A 15,923-nucleotide genomic window follows, 5' to 3' on the forward strand; every position below is an offset into this window, starting at 1 on the left:
AAAAGTATGAGGAATACGGGCTTAAATTTGGTTCAATTGGTTCATCTAAAATCTTTTATAATTTCTATAACTTGGGTCACACAGACATATAGTAAAGTAGGCAATTGGGACATCATTCTAGGAGCATTATTCGCCAAACAGAAATTGAAATATACTAGAATCGAAAACTTAAAACAAGTATATAAAACATTGCAAAATTATGTTTAGGAGATATGTTTTAAAGGCCTGGTTTAAGACTTACAAATAAATAATATAAAAAACACACATTATATATAATATATATATATATATAATTATTTTCAATTAGTTGTGGTTTAAAAGATGTAATATTTATTCATAACATTATGGAAACCTGTGAGTCCATAAAAATGCATAATATGGTTTTTTTTGTGAAAAATATGACATATTTGACTTTAAACTTGTTACAATTTAAAATATTTGAGATTTATTAGTATGTTAGAAAGAATCACCGGTTTGTGCTAAATGTAAAATAGAAATTTTACGTTTCTATTTAATGATATTTAATTTATTTTATAATTCTATATTAGACTCGTCTGTATTAATATTGTCCGTGGTTGTTTTGATTGTATAACCGCCATTTAAATAAAATAAATAACATGAAAACCAATAGAAATAGTCATGCTATAATCATAATGTTATTTAAACGAAGTGATATCGATTTAATAACATTAGTAAGAAAAATGTTTAAAAATATAACTGATTATAGAATATCATTAGGAAAAACGAAACATTGAATACATTGTACTTTAATGTAAAATTGGTATTGTTTATATTTGAATATTTGTTTACAACTAGGAAGTAGTTGAAATATACATAAATAATATCGTTCTATGTCAAATCTGAAAATGTATACTTTGGCGATGAAATATAATATAATTACATTTATTATATATACATAAATCTTATCGTTCTCTGTCAAATCTGAAAATGTATAGTTTATTGTTGAAATATAATACAAAAATCTTTATTATATCAACTCATATAAATTATCGTTCTCTGTCTAAATCTGAAAATGTAAAGTTTAGTGTTGAAATATGATATGAATACCTTTATAATATGCATCAAATACTAGTATATGGACATAGCTTTTTAAGAGATACAATTATGTGAATTCACATAAAGCCAATAAATAATCATTAAAGAATCTTATAACAGACATAACATTAAAATGATGAAACCCTTTTTTTGCTTTAAATCAGTGTTCCTTCTGTTTTCGTTTGGAGAAAAAATATGGACAACAAAGACAAAATAATAATAAACAAAAATTATAGTTAATAGCTGCTTACATGCTTCTTACAACTTTCCAAACAGAAGGTAACAATTTATATTTAATAGAATCTGTAGCATATCATTGTATCCAGTTATTTTATCCTGATTATATGATCAACATTGACTATTATTGTATAATGTTTAATATCGCCAAAATAGCAATTTTACAGAAATATTACAACTTGCCATCAGGTGAATGTGATAGTATTCACCTGAAACTCCTTTGAATAGTTTATGAGATCAAACATAAATGTGTAATGCTTCTGTGGCATGTCCCCACAGAAAACACCCCAGTTGATATACTTACCTCATGACATAATTACTATTGATATGCCTTTACGTGTTATCTACACACATCGACACACTCTCAAGTCCTTGTTCGTAACCGTACCCATTGGATACAGCTGAATTTCTCCTTACCTGAGCTGACTCTATGGAGGTGAGAGTAAACGTTTGATTAATTCATCATTACAGAACCAGTAAATATCACTAATTCATGAGATATAAACACAGACCACATCACGAAGTGGAACTCCTAAACGTCATTTTCTTCGAACTATAAAATGGACTGTAAAGGCTACATCCGGGTCGAATGCTATTTCTAAATTTAGAATGCTTTTTTGAAAGTAAATTGTATTACTATCAAAACGAAAGTAAAATAAAAGATATATAGAATACTACCTACGTTATCTAAACGCAAATGTGCAGTAAAAGCAGAGAAGTGGTATACTGTTTTTGGACCAATATATCCTCCTGTGTGCAATTAATTGAGTGAATACTTGTGAGCTTTGTAATGGAAGAACTTTTGCTAATATTACTAACGAATTACCTTGAATAGATTGTTATGTTATGGATAAATCGCATAAAAACATGAATGTACTCTAAATACACAGCAAAGCGGTTTGTGTTATATCGCCATAACATTGAATATATTTAAAGTAATCCATATACTCCAATTTACTAAAGATAAACTCCATATTCATATTAGGACTTTTTTGTGAAATGATTACGCCGTTGTTACGGCCAATATTATTTTTCCTTTATCGATTGATAAAGTTTATTTTTAAGCCAATGAAAATACTCTTTACAAGCATATTGAAATATAGTGTTATCATACTAAATCTCACGACCAAAGGCACCGAACAACACATCCCATCCAATTGTATTACATCGACAACAAGCAAACGCAGTGATCCCATACTTTTTTGCTGAAAGTTGGGAAGGGCAACTAACTATGTAATGTTTCGGCCAGGTGACAGACAAAGCCCAAAGCCTCCCAAACTTGGTCGTAGCGCCCAACTAACGGTAAAAAGGTTATTAATTATGGATGAATGTGATTTATTAGATATCACAGATTTGTGTTACTGATAGTCATTTGCAAGCATATCGAAATTGTATTTTAATAACACTATTATGACGTCACATGTAGTTTTGACGTCACAAATTATATATGATGTCGCATGATTGTTTTAGTAGACGGAAACGTCACATTTGAGCCGGATTTCTCCTATTTTATATAGAGGCGAAATTGGAAGTTTTATTTATATTACTTTTAATAAAAGTTATGTGATAAATATAATTTTACGCTCGTGACTATGTGATATGAAATTCATCAAACTCGTTCAATAATTTGATATGCCACTTGCCTGAATGCAAGTGGCATATCAAATTATTGAATTCGTTTGATAAATTTTATATGACATAGTCACGAGTGTAATATCCTTTATTTCCATGTTATCATGGAGTATCTGACAACATCCCATTAGTGGTCACGTTCTGATGACCTTTTATCCCCCCGTAAGTTAGTTCAAATACATGTTCGCCACCTGTCTACATCAGTTGATAATGATAAGTCATCACAGCATACATAAGACCGTAAATATATGCGTTTCGCTGTGGGGACGAAACGACTAAATACACGAACATGATTTGACAAGCGCATCAAACTATTTCTTATCCGGATCGTTACCATTCTGAGGCAGTGATTTGATTGGCTAGTCTAAAAAGTCGAAAGAACGTGACTCGCAAAAACGTGACACTAATGAAATGTTGTCAGATCCTCTAAGAAAAAGTGAGAACAATATTTTTGAAATTGAAAAATCGCCACTGGAATAAAACTAAAATTAGAAAGTTCAAATTCATTTCATTATTCATTTCAAAACATTATATTCTTTATTGATTTAAATGTTCTTTATGAAACAGTCCTATTATTTCCTTAGTAAGTAAATATAATTTTTCAAGACGAAATAAAGTATTTGATGTTCTGGTATACTATTCTTGACAATAAATCGTCTGTTACTATTATTCCGGATATGACAGTCATAGAACAAATACTCTACAATGTATGTTATAAGTAATTCATTAACGCATTTATTAGAGCTGTTGTAATATTGGACAAGAGTTAAATTTATTCCTCATCATAGGTTGTCGTGTTTCGGTCATCTTACCAAATATTGCTACCGCTTATATACTTTACTCTGTATCGATACTCTATACATATGCAATTCCGTCTTCGCTTATTACAGAGTTAGCTCCCTTGCGGGTAGGTATCCGATTGTTACGTCATTATTGTGTAAGCGCAATTCAGGTCGTTTTCATCGAAACGCATGACGTTACGCTCGCAAACACATGACGTCATAATCAATACATACCCACAAGGGCAGATTACTCTGTAATGTGCAAATACGGAATAAACCAAACGACGGTATTTTTCGTCAGGCAAACAGATGTGTCCTTCTAGATTTATATTATATTTTCATTCCTTTTATGGACCTTAGACCTGATCCGGTTAAGACACAAAGCTACAAAACTGACTGTGCTCTGGAAGATCAAATCAAACATTACGACCTTAACGAATACTATAGTTCTACTTGTTGAGATGAACAAATAACTTCCTAAGATGTTATTTATGATAGGCTATCATGAAGTATTGCGCATGGTAATGAACGTCATATTACAATATATTAAAAGTATTTTATTGTTTACATCGTTCCAAAGTTTGATTTATTGAAACTAATTATCGCCATTCAACACAATAACACTTTCCACAACCATGATAGAATTTCAAATATGTCAAGTATGTATAGAAACAAATCCAAAATTAAAATGATATACAAATTATTCCTATACTGTACATTGTACAATCTTTATAAACGAATTGAATGTGTAATGAATGAAAACATTTCCAAACGTAGGGAGGTTGTCATAGTAATGGTAAATGATTACTTTGTAAATAGGTCTTTTCTTATAGAAACAATCGGGTTACAGTGAATATTACAATATCCATTCCTATTGTAAAATAATATCATCAATCTCTGCCCTTGAAATGTCGAAAAAATTGATTAACGACTGATTAGCGTGTTTAGAAAGAACAATATCAATAACGACTATGTAGAAATTCCGGACATTTCTTTTAATAGTTGAACTACATAATGTACCTGCGACTCTGATGGCAGTACTGACAGCCGAAGGGAGATAACAAGTATCTGATATTTTACCTTTAGTAGAAGTCGGATCAGAATCGTTGATAGGCAATATATAATCGAGTACTACACATAGTAACTAGGTAAACCAGTTAAAGTCACCATTTGTTGTTCAAATGAAAGTCGTCTATTAACACTCAGTTTCTAAAATACTCTGCTATAGAGAATGAAAGATAAAATAAGCGAAATAATGCTAATCATATTCGATTATTGCTTGTTCGAGTAAGAATAGAGGATTTCCCTTGTTTCTTGATGAGTACCAGTTATATTACATCAAGTTTCCATCTCACAAGATGAAATATTAGTGGTATTCATAAAGAAACAACGAATATTCTATTTATTACATTTATTTTCTCGCTTTTATTTACAGAAGACCATCACTCCTAGTTCCGCCAAAGGTTATTCCGCCTTGGTATTTTACATATTTATTTAACCTTGCGATTATTACGTCGTATTTTTGTGACCATAACGTCATCTTTCGACACAAAAATATAACGTCATGTTTGTGCACAAACTAATGGCGTAACAATCAAAATGATATCTTCACTGTCAATGCTGCGTTCCGATTGGTCAAAAGCGAGTGAAAATATCAAAAGTGATATCAAACCTTATATTTCACTGCGAAAATGTAATAAATAACTTATATAAACTACAGCTGCCTACGTATACAAGGAATACAATTGGTTTAATTTACATTAATAGCATTTAACACAAGGCCTTTACTTATTCCTGTTGATCGAGTTGTATTTATCTATTAGATTACCAGTCTTTCATGGATAGTCAACATATATATGAGATTTAAATTTAAATATCTTAATTAAACAAATAGCGTTTTGAAGAAGATCGCTTTGAAAACTCTGTTTAGTAAATGTATTTGACGGTTCCCCAATGAATGTTCATCCATTAAATATCACTGCATTAATGAGACATGTTTGTCAAACATTTTGTCAAACCGTGGTGTTATCTAACATCGTAGTTCAATTTTGCACTTCCACATACCACATCTTTTTTTTTATATATTTTTTTTTGCTATGGTAAATAGCATTGTTCCATTTCTCTGGTTCATCTAACTAATTGATGAGGCTTAAACCTTCATTTGAATTTCTTTTCATAATGAGGTAAAAACGGTATAAAGCTAGTATATTAATAATCCGAAATAAACGGTCAAAATAAATTCAAAGTTAAATCAAAATCATTTCTATGGAATATATATTCAGCCACTATAGGGCCTTCTTCAGTCCAAAATAACAATAACACAACATGTTTGTTTACATTATTTTGCAAGTGAGTTTCTTTTCACTACAATACTTCAATATATCAGCCAATGATACACACAATTATCTAACAGGTATGTCATTGTTATATGGACTTATTGTAAACATATATATAAAGAAAAGTTCTTTATATCATGAATACACAAACACTCGTTTCCTTTGTTAGTATCTTTCTCACTTTAGTTAAAGGAGATTTGAATCCGGATTTTGTAAGTATCTTTCTCACTATAGCTAAAGGAGATTTGAATCCGAATTTTCAACAGAACCTTCCTCCTTATAACGACCATTTTCTTCTACTTTTAAATCCAATGCTTCACATTTGCTTGCTGACGTTGCCACAATATTACGTCTCTGCAAGATATATAAATAAAAATATGACATTTTATATTTTAAGTTCTTCAAAAGTACATAAGTTTTCAAGTGTTGTACATAATAACTCGATACGTGTCTCATCTGTCAACGTCGCCTGAGCATTTTTATAAAATTTGTATACGATATTTTATGATTTTTATGTAAATTTTATAGATACGTGGCATTTTTCTAACCTTTTCGAATTTAGCACCACAGTATAAACTCTTCCGCACTTTCTCTGGTAACCAAGGACAACAATAATCAAAGAAAGGCAACATATACTTCACGTCTACCTCTGATGGATCTGGTCTACCTGCAACGGGAATACAGGTAAAACAAGGATAAATCTTTGTGTCAAACGATATTGACTAGGACTAGGCTTACGAAGGTTTACCTGTGTATATATATATCTGACATACATGTAGCTTAATAGATAACAGAAGACTATTGATGAACTTTCAGAATGCGAGCGATAGGTTCTTCCTTTTCAAAAATAGTAAAAGTTAAAATTAAATGCAAGAATGAACTTAACAACCACATCGTTAGATAGAATGTTTACTAAGCATTTCAGTATTTTGACTACTCATTATATATCATCATTAAAATGTTTCTCTTTCTCTTTCTACTGCCAAGTACATCGATGAGATACAATGGAAATTAATTAAAAGATTGATTGAAGTTGAAAAGCGTACCTGTAAGCAAGGAAACAATAGTTCCAACGGTGATGGAGGTCAATATGCTTATTGGGGTCAGCCAGAAGTACGATATAGCATATAAAACATCCAGACTATGGCTGGAGGACAAGAGAGAATATAGTTTATGGTTTGCAAATATAAAACATTGACCATTCATTTTAGGTCTAGCTAGAATAGAAACTAGAACATCCACGCCATGACTAACAATGAAAATATACTACAATTAGCAAAACAGGGCATAGACCATTAGTAAGTACAATCTGTGATAAGCAAAGTGAAATACGGAAAAATGTTTTACCAAATCAAATCACGCGAAATAAATATTCAGTTTGGCGTATATTATGTCATCAGTTTGACACTTTTAAGGTATATAATGTCAAGGGTTTGAAACTTTTGAGGTATTTCATGTCAAGAGTTTGAACTTTTGTTGTATATGATGTCATGAGATTGAAACTTTTAAGATATATTATGGCATCTAAAATCACTGCAAAATACATTACATAACTAAAATCAAATTAAAGGGGAAAAACGGTTTTATACTAACTTTTGAGAACATTCAGTCGGTAGTTGAGTTGCTGTGGTAACATCCCCTCGATATTTGGTGACGTTATACGCGAAATCTAATAAAGTCAAATCCGTCATGTTTATAGATATTGCGTCATTGCACATATCTACCCGGGCCGATGGTAAGGGTGTTGCTTTCACAAGTGTTGAAGAGAAACTTTGTCCGAGACCAATCCAGAAGACAATTGCCATACCTGTCGCCCCTCCAACTACTGCTCCCTGTGGTTCGGCGTATCAAAGGTTAAAGATTAAAAATTTAAGATGGGGCCTGCGTATTTTCATTCTCCACAAACATTTTTTCCTATGTTGTATTAGTTATTCCATTTACAATTATACCAAATTTGTCAAGTATTTCGCAGTATATATTTCTTAAAGATACTTATCTACCTCAGAATTATTTCAAACCAACAATAAATACAACTTATTGTTAATTACGGGTAGTGCAACGTTCATTTACACATTTCAGAATTATACATCGGAGAAAAATACAAAAGATGAATTGCCTGCTTGGAACCAAAATTTAGCGTATATTTACGGGACCCCATTTTAAACAACATATTATGTTGATCAAACTCACATCTAACCTATACTAGCATATAAAATGACGTCATTTGTTAACAATTTAATGACGTCAAAATCGTACTTATCCACAAGGCTAGCTAAAGGTCATATGCCAAAATGGATTATTAGTAGAGATAATTTTAAATGCTAAAGAACTCTTTATGAATAAATGTTAACAAAATAATTTTAAAGAATATTGAAAATGCATATGGATAGATATGTCAAAGTTTTGTTGGTTAAATCGTTGTTATATTCTTCTAGCTGTGTTTTCTTATTTACATTTGAAAAGTTATTAACATGTATTTTTTTTTTATAGAAATACCGGTATATGACCACATACCTTGGAACTTGCCCATGGACAGAATGCAGCAAAGAAGAACATTCCTGTAGCCGCGCCACCAAAACTCGAAAGCATAGAAAACGTTATCTGTTAATATAAATAGGATGGCATTGAATGTTACTACTCCAGACCAATAAAACTTCAATAGGAATCGGTTAGTAAATGTTACACGTCCACATGTTACCCCAAACGTGATATTGCCTTTAATGATACGAGGAAAAAAATAATTATTCAAAATATTCCAAAATTTCGACATATTATGACGTTTATAATATTTAGACTGTTGATATAGATAATACATTATATTTACCTGACCTAGCGGGCCTCTGATGTTAGCAATCATAAATGATATAGCAATTCCAAGAAAGCCGTACACAAATACTACAAAATATGAAAGGATTAAGTCTCCATCTTTAAATATATTATCTATAAAAAATATCAGACAATCAGGCACCTTGGAAATGTTTGTCTTTATCACTAAAAGTAAAACAAATAAGAATGCATAAGACAACATTAAACCTGAGTTAAATAATTATGTCATTATTTTAAAAGTGCTCCACCGTGTAAATGACTCTCATGTAAATATATGTCTAATTAACACGAAAATGATATGAAATAACTGACTTTGCTTTTGATGGATGCGCAATCAGTACTTATTCCAAATAGGGCATAGTGCCGTTGATTTTTTTCGGGACGGAATTAATTATTTTATTATTTTTATCTTGAAGTAAACTAAAAAGTTCAAACTTGTCAATGTTGGTAATGGTATAAAGTAAGTTATTTTTACAACTGAAGGGAAATACTAATTCGTCTGCTCCTGTTTATTTTATAGAGAAAAATACCATTCGTCAGCGGTGGATCATCTTTTAACACTTAAAGTAGTATTACATTCTACACTCGTTGTACCATAATTAAGTATCCATATAATGACATAGTCTGTCTCTGCATATTACAGAGTTATCTCACTTGCAGGTAGAAACCGTTCTTTGTGGTTGAAAGCAACGTTAATTTCTCCGACAAATATGACGTTACACTCATAATCACATGACGTAACAACCAATCCCAATAACTCTGTAATATGCAATCCGATGGGCCAAGGATAATAATTAGTTATCCGAGCATTCAAGTTTTGTTTACTTAGCGATACAATGTATATTGTGAAAATTAACAAAATATACTTCGAAATAAACTAGATCTTCGAGTTACAGGATTTCGACTTTACGATATTTTGAAAACTCAATGACATTATTTCGATATTTTGAAAGTAATTGATAATCTATGCTGTTCTTTGACATCACTCTTTTTCAAAGTAGATTCCAACTAGTTACAATTTTTGTTATTTCTAAACAATCTAGTTTCTCCAAGAAATAAATAGTGATTTATCAGTCATAATATAGTATTATCCTTTTCTGTTATTCCATCATGTGTAAATAATTATTTTCGAAATGAAAACATATTTTTCTGCAAAACAAGGAAATACCTAACTTTTCATTTGACTTTGTCCTCGGTTAATATTTCTTTTTATAAATGAGTTAAACAACTTATTTATCATACCACACTTACCACACGTTCTTGATAAGCAATAACCCATGATAATAATACAACAATGATGTGGCGATGCTATTACCTGATATTTTGGCTATAAGTGCTGCTCTACTTTCGGATAAATCCTTCACCATAGGTTTTACAATATCCTCCACAGTTTGTGCCGATAAACTACTAAGCAATGACGATATGGTACTGAAAAAGTAATATTTCATTACTTTATTTATAATTCAACATACAATCGAATGTTGTTTCATTATTAATGTTTATTCAACAATACCGAATTTCAATAACATTTTTGTAATATATATTGTTTTGTTATGTAGACAATATCTGTTGTTTTGTAATGTAGACAATATCTGTTGTTTTGTAATGCAGACAGTATCTATTGTTATGTAATGTAGACAATATCTATTGTTTTGTGATGTAGATAATATATATTGTTTTGTAATGTACATGTAGATAATATAAATTGTTTGGTCAATTGACGACAATATCTATTGCTTTGTAATGTAGATAATATTTATTGTTTTGCAATGTAGGCAATATATATTGTTTTGTAATGTAGACAATATCTATTGCTTTGTAATGTAGACAATATCTTATGTTTTGTAATGTAGACAATATCTATTGTTTTGTAATGTAGACAATATCTATTGTTTTGTGATGTAGATAATATCTATTGCTTTGTGATGTAGATAATATCTGTTGTTTTGTAATGTAGACAATATATATTGTTTTGTAATGACGAAAATATATATATTGTTTTGTAAAGTAGATAATATTTATTGATTTGCAATGTAGATAATAAATTTTTTTGGTCAATTGACGACAATATGTATTTTTTTTGTAATGTAGATAATATTTATTGTTTTGCAGTGTAGCCAATGTCTATTGTTTTGTTATGTAGACACCATCTATTGTTTTGTCAATTGACGACAATATTTATTGTTTTTGAAATTGACGACAATATCTATTGTTCTGTAATGTAGATAATACATATTGTTTTGTCAATTGACAATATTGTTTTGTAATATAGACAATATCTATTGTTTTATAATGTAGACAATATCTATTGTTTTGTCAATTGACGACAATATCTATTGTTTTGTGATGTAGATAATATCTATTGTTTTCTAATGTAGACAATATCTATTGTTTTGTAATGACGACAATATATATTGTTTTGTAATGTAGACACTAATTATTGTTTTGTAATGTAGACAATATATATTGTTTTGGTCAACTGACGACACTATCTATTGTTTTGTCAATTGACGACAATATCCATTGTTTTGTTATGTAGACAATATCTATTGTTTTATAATGTAGATAATATCTATTGATTTGTAATGTAGACAATATCTATTGTTTTCTAATGACGAATATATATATATTGTTTTGTAATGTAGATAATATCTATTGTTTTGCAAAGTAGGCAATATCTATTGTTTTGTCAATTGACGACAATATCTATTGTTTAATCAATTGACGACAATATCTATTGTTTTGTAATGTGGACAATATCTATTGCTTTGTAATGTAGACAATATCTCTTGTTTTGTAATGTAGACAATATCTATTGTTTTGTAATGTAGACAATATCTATTGTTTTGAAATGACGACAATATATATTGTTTTGTAATGTAGACAATATTTATGGTTTTGTAATGTAGACAATATATATTGTTTTGGTCAATTGACGACAATATCTATTGTTTTGTCAATTGACGACAATATCCATTGTTTTGTTATGTAGATAAAATCCGTTGTTTTGTAATGTAGACAATATTTATTGTTTTGTAATGTAGATAATATCTATTGTTTTCTAATGACGAATATATATATATTGTTTTGTAATATAGACAATATCTATTGTTTTGTAAAGTAGACAATATATATTGTTTAATCAATTGACGACAATATCTTTTGTTTTTGTAATGTAGATAATATATATTGTTTTGTTATGTAGACAATATCTATTGTTTTATAATGTATACATGATCTATTGTTTTGTCAATTGACAAAATATCTATTGTTTTGTAATGTAGACAATATCTATTGTTTTGTCAATTGACGACAATATCTATTGTTTGTCCATTGACGACAATATCTATTGTTTTGTAATGTACATAATATATATTGTTTTGTAATGTATACAATATTTATTGTTTTGTCAATTGACACAATATCTATTGTTTTGTAATGTATACAATATGTATTGTTTTGTAATGTAGACAATACCTATAGTTTTGTAATGTACACAATATCTAATATCTATTGTTTTGTTATGTAGACAATATCTATTGTTTTGTAATGTAGACAATATCTATTGTTTTGTAATGTAGACAATATCTATTGTTTTGTAATGTAGACAATATCTATTGTTTTGTAATGTAGACAATATCTATTGTTTTGTAATGTAGACAATATATATTGTTTTCTAATGTAGACAATATCTATTGCTTTGTAATGTAGACAATATTTATTGTTTTGTAATGTAGACAATATCTATTGTTTTGGTCAATTGACGACAATATCTATTGTTTTGTAATGTAGACAATATATATTGTTTTGGTCAATTGACTACAATATCTATTGTTTTGTAATGTAGACAATAGCTATTGTTTTGGTCAATTGACGACAATATCTATTGTTTTGTAATGTAGACAATATCTATTGCTTTGTAATGTAGACAATATTTGTTGTTTTGTAATGTAGACAATATCTATTGTTTTGTTTTGTAGATAAAATCTATTGTTTTGTAATGTAGACAATATCTATTGTTTTGTAATGTAGACAATGTTCATTGTTTTGTGATGTAGACAATATCTATTGTTTTCTAATTACGAATATATATATATTGTTTTGTAATATAGATAATATCTATTGTTTTGTAAAGTAGGCAATATCTATTGTTTAATCAATTGACGACAATATATATTGTTTTGTAATGTAGACAATATCTATTGTTTGTCAATTGACGACAATATCTATTGTTTTGTAATGAAGACAATATCTATTATTTTGTAATGTAGACAGTATTTATTGTTTTGTAATGTAGATAATATATATTGTTTTGTAATGTATACAATATTTATTGTTTTGTCAATTGACAAAATATCTATTGTTTTGTGATGTTGACAATATCTATTTTTTTGTAATGTAGACAATGTTTATTATTTTGTCAATTGACGACAGTATCTATTGTTTTGTAATGTAGACAATATCTATTGTTTTGTCAATTGACAACAATATTTATTGTTTTGTAATGTAGACAATATCTACTGTTTTGTAATGTAGACAATATTTATTGTTTTGCAATGTAGGCAATATATATTTTTTTGTAATGTAGACAATATTCATTGTTTTGCGATGTAGACAAAATCTAATGTTTTGTCAATTGACGACAATATTTATTGTTTTGTGATGTGGGCAATATCTATTGCTTTGTAATGTAGACAATATCTCTTGTTTTGTAATGTAGACAATATCTATTGTTTTGAAATGTAGACAATATCTATTGTTTTGTCAATTGACGACAATATCTATTGTTTAATCAATTGACGACAATATCTATTGTTTTGTAATGTAGAAAATATCTATTGTTTTGTCAATTGACGACAATATTTATTGTTTTGTAATGTAGACAATATCTATTGTTTTGTAATATAGACAATATCTATTATTTAATAATGTAGACAATATCTATTGTTTTGTCGTTTGACGACAATATCTATTGTTTTGTGATGTAGATAATATCTATTGTTTTGTAATGTAGACAATATTGATGGTTTTGTTATGTAGACAATATATATTGTTTTGGTCAATTGACGACACTAATTATTGTTTTGTCAATTGACGACAATATCCATGGTTTTGTTATGAAGATAAAATCTGTTGTTTTGTAATATAGATAATATCTATTGTTTTGTAAAGTAGACAATATCTATTGTTTAATCAATTGACGACAATATATATTGTTTTGTAATGTAGATAATATATATTGTTTTGTAATGTATACAATATTTATTGTTTTGTCAATTGACACAATATCTATTGTTTTGTAATGTAGGCAATATCTATTGTTTTGTAATGTAGAGGATGTTTATTTTTTTGTCAATTTACGACAGTATCTATTGTTTTGTAATGTAGACAATATCTATTTTTTGTCAATTGACGACAATATTTATTGTTTTGTTATGTAGACAATATCTATTGTTTTGTAATGTAGACAATATATATTGTTTTGTGATGTAGACAATATCTATTGTTTTGTAATGTAGACAATATCCATTGTTTTGTAATGTAGACAATATCTATTGTTTTGTAATGTAGACAATATCTATTGTTTTGTGATGTAGACAATATGTATTGTTTTGTAATGTAGACAATATTTAATGTTTTGTAATGTAGACAATATATATTGTTTGAGTCAATTGACGACAATATCTATTGCTTTGTAATGTAGATTATATCTATTGTTTTGCAATGTAGGCAATATATATTGTTTTGTAATGTAGACAATATCTATTGCTTTGTAATGTAGACAATATCTACTGTTTTGTAATGTAGATAATATATATTGTTTTGTAATGTAGACAATATTTATTGTTTTGTAATGTAGACAATATATATTATTTTGGTCATTTTGACGACACTATCTATTGTTTTGTCAATTGACGACAATATCCATTGTTTTGTAACGTAGACAATATCTATTGTTTTGTAATGTAGACAATATTCATTGTTTTGTAATGTAGACACTATCTATTGTTTTCTAATGACGAATATATATATATTGTTTTGTAATGTAGATAATATCTATTGTTTTGTAATGTAGACAATATCTATTGGTTTGTCAATTGACGACAATATCTATTGTTTAATCAATTGACGACAATATATTTTCTTTTGTAATGTAGACAATATCTATTGTTTTGTAATGTAGACAATATCTATTGTTTTGTCAATTGTCGACAATATCTATTGTTTTGTAATGTAGACAATATCTATTGTTTTGTCAATTGACGGCAATATCTATTGTTTTGTAATGTAGACAATATCTTTTGTTTTGTAATGTAGATAATATATATTGTTTTGTAATGTATACAATATTTATTGTTTTGTCAATTGACACAATATCTATTGTTTTGTAATGTAGATAATATATATTGTTTTGTAATGTAGACAATGTTTATTGTTTTGTCAATTGACGACAGTATCTATTGTTTTGTAATGTAGACAATGTTTATTGTTTTGTCAATTGACGACAGTATCTATTGTTTTGTAATGTAGACAATATCTATTGTTTTGTAATGTAGATAATATATATTGTTTTGTCAATTGATGACAATATTTATTGTTTTGTAATGAAGACAATGTCTTTTGTTTTGTAATATAGACAATATGTTTTGTTTTATAATGTAGACAATATATATTGTTTTGCCAATTGACGACAATATTTATTGTTTTGTCAATTGACGACAATATCTATTGTTTGTCAATTGAAGACAATATCTATTGTTTTGTAATATAGATAATATATATTGCTTTGTCAATTGATGACAATATTTATTGTTTTGTAATGTAGACAATATCTATTGTTTTTTAATATAGACAATATGTATTGTTTTATAATGTAGACAATATATATTGTTTTGTCAATTGACGACAATATCTATTGTTTTGTGATGTAGATAATATCTATTGTTTTTTAATGTAGACAATATCTTTTGTTTTGTAATGATGATAATATCTATTGTTTTGTAAAATAGACAATATCTATTGTTTTATAATGCAGACAATATCTATTGTTTTG

The 15,923-nt window shown here is 28.3% G+C and overlaps 2 protein-coding genes across 7 annotated transcripts in view; both read right to left on the reverse strand.

Moving 5' to 3' along the window:
* Positions 1–1,888, reverse strand: part of LOC138307763 (uncharacterized) — a 30,182-nt gene extending 28,294 nt beyond the window's left edge. Inside the window, exon 1 of one of the 6 annotated variants that reach the window (XM_069248629.1) lies at positions 1,711–1,888. The gene's annotated coding sequence lies outside the window, so the exon portion shown is untranslated. Of the gene's footprint in view, positions 1–1,597 lie in introns of all 6 variants that reach the window. The other 5 variants (XM_069248631.1, XM_069248632.1, XM_069248630.1 and 2 more) reach the window with 5 other exon arrangements.
* A 1,545-nt stretch (positions 1,889–3,433) lies between these two features.
* The window catches only part of LOC138307765 (sodium-dependent multivitamin transporter-like), a 40,095-nt gene continuing 27,605 nt past the window's right edge, over positions 3,434–15,923 (reverse strand). The window contains exons 11-17 of the mRNA XM_069248636.1: positions 10,185–10,297; positions 8,868–8,938; positions 8,558–8,644; positions 7,637–7,875; positions 7,090–7,190; positions 6,592–6,710; positions 3,434–6,397 (exon numbers count right to left, since the gene is read on the reverse strand). Coding sequence (XP_069104737.1) covers positions 6,278–6,397; positions 6,592–6,710; positions 7,090–7,190; positions 7,637–7,875; positions 8,558–8,644; positions 8,868–8,938; positions 10,185–10,297 — 850 coding nt within the window. The 3' untranslated portion in view covers positions 3,434–6,277. The remainder of the gene's footprint in view (positions 6,398–6,591; positions 6,711–7,089; positions 7,191–7,636; positions 7,876–8,557; positions 8,645–8,867; positions 8,939–10,184; positions 10,298–15,923) is intronic.

This window comes from Argopecten irradians, chromosome 14 (assembly GCF_041381155.1).
Source record: "Argopecten irradians isolate NY chromosome 14, Ai_NY, whole genome shotgun sequence".
Classification (NCBI taxonomy): Eukaryota; Metazoa; Mollusca; class Bivalvia; order Pectinida; family Pectinidae; genus Argopecten; species Argopecten irradians.